The sequence below is a fragment of the Zerene cesonia genome, chromosome 8 (assembly GCF_012273895.1).
Source record: "Zerene cesonia ecotype Mississippi chromosome 8, Zerene_cesonia_1.1, whole genome shotgun sequence".
Classification (NCBI taxonomy): Eukaryota; Metazoa; Arthropoda; class Insecta; order Lepidoptera; family Pieridae; genus Zerene; species Zerene cesonia.
The window spans coordinates 7,446,287-7,451,709 of record NC_052109.1 but is presented as its reverse complement, the minus strand read 5'-3'; the positions used below and the strand labels follow the sequence as shown (position 1 = coordinate 7,451,709).

At 37.9% G+C, this 5,423-nt stretch overlaps 1 protein-coding gene across 1 annotated transcript; it reads right to left on the bottom strand.

Moving 5' to 3' along the window:
• Positions 1-610: 610 nt before the first annotated feature.
• Positions 611-4,830, bottom strand: LOC119828829. Its single transcript, XM_038351114.1, has one exon. The coding sequence runs from the start codon at positions 4,537-4,539 to the stop codon at positions 1,192-1,194; it is 3,348 nt and encodes a 1,115-aa protein (XP_038207042.1). The 5' UTR covers positions 4,540-4,830; the 3' UTR covers positions 611-1,191.
• Positions 4,831-5,423: the final 593 nt, after the last annotated feature.

Genomic DNA, 5,423 nt, shown 5'->3' with positions numbered 1-5,423 from the left:
TGAGAAAATATTCAAGACATCACACAGGTAATTATTATCATTGATATTCTTACAATTGGTTAGAGTATCTAGCTTACAATATTCTGATTTATCGGATGTTACAGCTATGTACTTTGAATTTGGAAGGACAAAACTAAATGCAGCGGATTTACTATTCATATACGGTGTCGGCAAAGCTATGCTTCGATACAAATTAAAGTTATTTGGAGACACTAAGGGTATCTTCAATATGAATATTATCTTATTGTATAAACTATAACATATAACTCTAGACAAATTCATTAGAATATGAACATTACTTAGCTCTAAGGATACAGGTAACTTATAGTCTACAGGTAAGTATCGGTAATTATCGACGAGTTCTAGGTAAAGCTGAGTGGGAGGTAAAACAGAAGGGTGCAAAATATTTTGACTACTTAGAATAATTGCATTTGTAATATCAGCAAGTTGAAACGACAAGGTTAACATAGAAGCTTCTAGACTACTCAAGATTGAATTTATTTTAGATTCGATGTTTATATTTTCAGTTATTTTGGTTATATTCCTCAGCTTTACAGAGAGTTCGTCAATAGCATCATTGAGCCTTGCTTCATTAATTTTTATTTTGTGTAATGTATCATTAAATTTTGATAGTGAGGAAGAGGTAATCAATATATTCTCTTTCATTAATGAAGCTAGTCTCTTTGTATTGTCTTCGCTATTGCGAATAGCATTATCATATCTTATGGCGTCGTCTTCATTTAAAGTGCCGAAAATAATTTTTGATAGAGTACCGACTCCGCCCAACCAAGGGGAGCGTTTATGTTTATTTGCACCGGTTAGATGCGATATGGAAGAGTATTCCGTAATTAAATCATGGTACCTTATAGTCAATGGTTCTAAAGTACTATGACATTCGGGATTATCAATAATTTCGAATTGCGCTTGATTACAGAGATATCTAATTGTGCCTAGAACTGAATTTATATGTTTTATATGTGGCTCTATGTGCGATATATCAATAGGCGTGACAATATCTAAGTACCCGGTGTTGATCTTTAATCCGCCAATTGGATCAAAATATATCCCTGGACTCGAGGTGATCTGACGAACAAGATTTTGATGACCGTTGACAGCACTGTAGAGATTTATCGATTACTATATTATATCTTAAATAATAGTTTACCTAACTTAATTATTTAATTAGGTGGTTTAGTTAGAGTCAGGTGGAATACTGGCTAATTTAACCTCATCAAAATGATGTTTCACGTGACGCCTGTTTATTAATAAGGTGAGTGTATTGTTGCCATTAACTTTTATGACCTTGTATGGCCCTTTCCAGACGGGCGATAGAGCTTTTCTTGAACGTAAATGATTTTTAAGATAAACAAAATCACCGATCTTATAAGTGATAGGACGAGTACGTGAATCATAATAATTTTTAGATGTTTCCTTTGAACGTCTTATAAACTCTAGGGCTTTTTCTCTACAATGTTTTAACCTATGCTGAAGCATGCGAATATAATCTGAGTATGTGGTACCTGGTTCTTCAGAAAAGATGGAGTTAGGTAGAATTGGTTTGTTACCGAACATCAACTCATGGGGAGAAAAATGTGTTGTAGAATGGACGTTAGTATTATACGCGTGCATTGCAGTATAAACATATCTGGGCCAATTATCTTGCTGCTCATTTACGTATGACTTAAGGTATTCCTTTAGGGTTGAGTGACTGCGCTCTAACGCGCCCTGTGTCTGAGGATGATATGGCGACGACCATAGGTTCTTGATTTTAAGGAATTTGCAAGTTTCTTTAAAAAGATCGGAAGTAAAGTTAGTACCCTGGTCGGTCAGAATATATTTAGGAATACCGAAGATAGATATATAATGAAGGAGGCACTCACTTGTTTCATAGGCATTAGTAGAGCGAATAGGGTATGCAGAGGAAAATTTTGTTAGATCATCTTGCACAGTGAGGATGTACTTTAGTTTAGCTGGACCGGATTCGGGTAAAGGGCCGACTATATCAAGTGAAACTCTCTCGCAAGGTTGCGTCGAGGTACTTGTAATCTGCATAGGTGCACGGTTTACCTTTCGAAGGGCCTTATTCTCTTGGCATGCCTTACAGGCCTTTACATAGGATTCGATATCGCCGCGCATGCCCTTCCAGTAATAAGTTTCTTTTATTCTGCTAAACATGCGTGTTGAGCCTAAGTGACCGGCTATCGGGATATCATGGTTATCATACAATATTTTCTTGATTTCAGTAGGGGTAGGATATATGATGTTATTATGATAGATTCGGATGGTAATATATGTATTATGGAAAAGGTACAGAAGGATATTATAGATTTTAGGAAATGAATGCTTATCAAAAGGGTTTCTCAAATCGGATATAGATATTTCGTCAACGTTTTCGAGTACTACGAGATGATCTCTGATTGTTCTCAGGGTGATGAAGATTTCGGGATAAGAGGTCTCGTCGAAATGATGTACCTTGATGAAAAGTAAGTAAAATGTTTTATTATTTAAGTCAACCTTTTGGAATGAGAAAAGCTCTCTTTCGGATTGGTGTAACTGATTGTAAATTTCGGGATTACTTATAATTTCTTGTAAATATGGATTCGATTCATCTAAATCGATGGAGATAGGAACTAAGATTACTTTCGTAGGGGACTTCATAAGACTTCCGTTGTGTTCTTCTATTTTGGTGTTGAAAGTTCTATCTTTATTTGATAATGCTTTTAAGCATGTGGAATAGTCATCGACAGGTAAGTCTGGATATGCGCTAGTCGAGGGCTGGGGAGAAGGTTCTATTGTTGGTTGTCCAATAGGTATAGCCTCGAGATCACTAGAAGGTGGTGCTGCTGATTGAGTGGGCAGTTCAAGGACGGGAGGATCTAGTAAGGGTATAGACGTAATGTCATCGAGATTAGGCGGGGAAAAAGGTAAGTTGATTTCGTCAGGATTGAAGGAAGGCGGACTTATAAGTAAATCCATTAGATCACCATCTAGAGCGGGAGGAGGTTCTACATTAGCATCAGTATCAGTATTGTTGGGATGAGGACATAATGGATCCTCGGGCTGTACAGGATTCACGGGATACCTTGATAAAGCATCTGCATTAACATTAATTTTACCTTTCTTATATTGAATGTCGTACTCAAATTCCTCTAACTTAAGACGCCAGCGAACTAAACGGGATCCAGGATCCTTGCAATTAAATAACCATTGCAACGGTTTGTGATCTGTTACGATTGTAAATCGATGTCCATAAAGATAAGGCCTAAAAACTTTGGTTCCGAACACTATTGCTAAGCACTCCTTCTCCGTTACGCTATAGTTATTTTCTGCTTTATTAAGACTTCGTGAAGCAAAGGCGATCGGACGATCTTGGCCGATACGACCTTGGGAAAGGATCGCAGAGATGGCAAAACTAGAAGCGTCACAAGTTAGAATGAATGGTTGGGTAAAATCAGGGTAGGTAAGTATGGGAGCGCTCACGAGTTTATTTTTTAGGGTTTCGAATGCCAGCTCATGTTCATCTATCCATTTGAAAGGAACATCCTTCTTCAAAAGTGAGGTTAAGGGTTTTGCTATCTTGGAGAATTGAGGAATAAAACGACGATAATATGATACTAATCCTAAAAAGGACTTTATATCTTTTTGAGATTTGGGAATTGGGAACTCTACAACGGATTTTACCTTATCGGGGTTTGGCCGAACACCTTCTTCTCCTATAACATGTCCCAAATAAGTTACCTCCTTCCGAAGAAATTGGCACTTATCGGGCTGAAGCTTAAGATTAAAAGATCTAAGTCTGTTAAAAACGACTTGTAGATTATCGATATGAGTTTTCAAATCATATGAATAGATGACGATGTCGTCTAAGTAAACAAAACACCTGTTACCTTGAAGCCCGGAGAGGCAATTGTTCATGAGCTTTTGGAAAGTCGATGGGGCATTTTTAAGCCCAAATGGCATTCTATTAAACTGGAAGTGTCCTTGAGGGACGGAAAAAGCGGTCTTTGGCGCGTCCGCTGGGGACATGAGTATCTGATGGAAGCCAGAGCATAAATCTAATGTTGAAAAATATTTACTCTTCCCTAATTGGTCAAGGATTTCATTGATTTGGGGTATAGGGTATGTTTCACCAATGGTTATATTATTTAATTTACGGTAATCGATTACAACCCTCCATTGCGGACGACCAAGTGAGTCCGCCTTCTTGGGTACCACCCATATCGGCGAACTCCAAGGTGAGCGAGACGGTTCGATAATGCCCTGATCGAGCATTTTTTCGATCTGAGTTTCAACCTCCTTCTTGTGGCACTCCGGGAAACGATAAGATTTAGTATGGACTGGGACATCAGTGGAAGTTTGGATTTTATGGTCTAAGGCTGTTGTATGAGTTAGATGGTCATCAGGTAAATGAAAAATGTCTATATATCGGCTACATAATTCTATTAAGGAATCGGATTCCTCCGTGTTTAAATGATCGATTCTTAATAAACTAACTACCTCTCTAGTCCGCGCGGATATATCACGATTATTCTTGTCCATCTGGAAAGCTACTAAATGCAAGGGTACAATATCGAGGTCTAAACTTGATTTCACTGTGATCGGTCTGTCTGAAGTATTCGCAACTGTTAAATTTACACGATTATTTTCCTTAACTTTAACTATACAATTAGCGATTAATAAATTCTTAGATAAGTGTTGATCTAAGATAACGCCTTCAGAAAGATTATTATTATTACGAATGGAACATTCAATTACAGTCTCGGTACGTGCTGGAATCACAAAGAAAGGGTCAACGAAATGTAACTTGACATCAAAGTTATTTATTCTTAAAATGTCATGTGTATAGTCAATTTTGCAACCAAAGGCTGTTAAAAAATCTGTACCTATAATACCGTCGTAAGGCAAATTAATTTCTTTAATAACATGAAATTTAAATTTCGTAGATTTATCTTTACTTAATTTGAGATGAAGTTGAAAATGGCCTTCAGTTAACGTTGTTTCGTCACCCGGATCAATTCCCTTAAGCTTGATCTTTTCTTTTATAAGTTTCTGAGTTTTGGATATGCTGGATTGTTTGATTAAACAAATGGCTGAACCTGAGTCGACTAACAAGGCTAAAGGAATGTCGGATATGGATGATTCTAGCAGGACATGAGGTAATAAACGTTTGGTAGTGTCTAAATTAATTTCAAATACGAGAGGTGTATTAGCTTCTTCAGCAGCGGATGTTAATGGAAGGCAGAGTGACAGGTTGGATTTGGAAGGGTCGTCGGTTTGGGGCTGGTTACCCTGTCGGTTGGCCTTGGATACAATGGATTTGGATGGGCCGTCAGTTTGGGGCTGGTTACCCTGTCGGTTGGCCTTGGATACAATGGATTTGGATGGGCCGTCTGTTTGGGGCTGGTTACCCTGTTGGTTGGCCT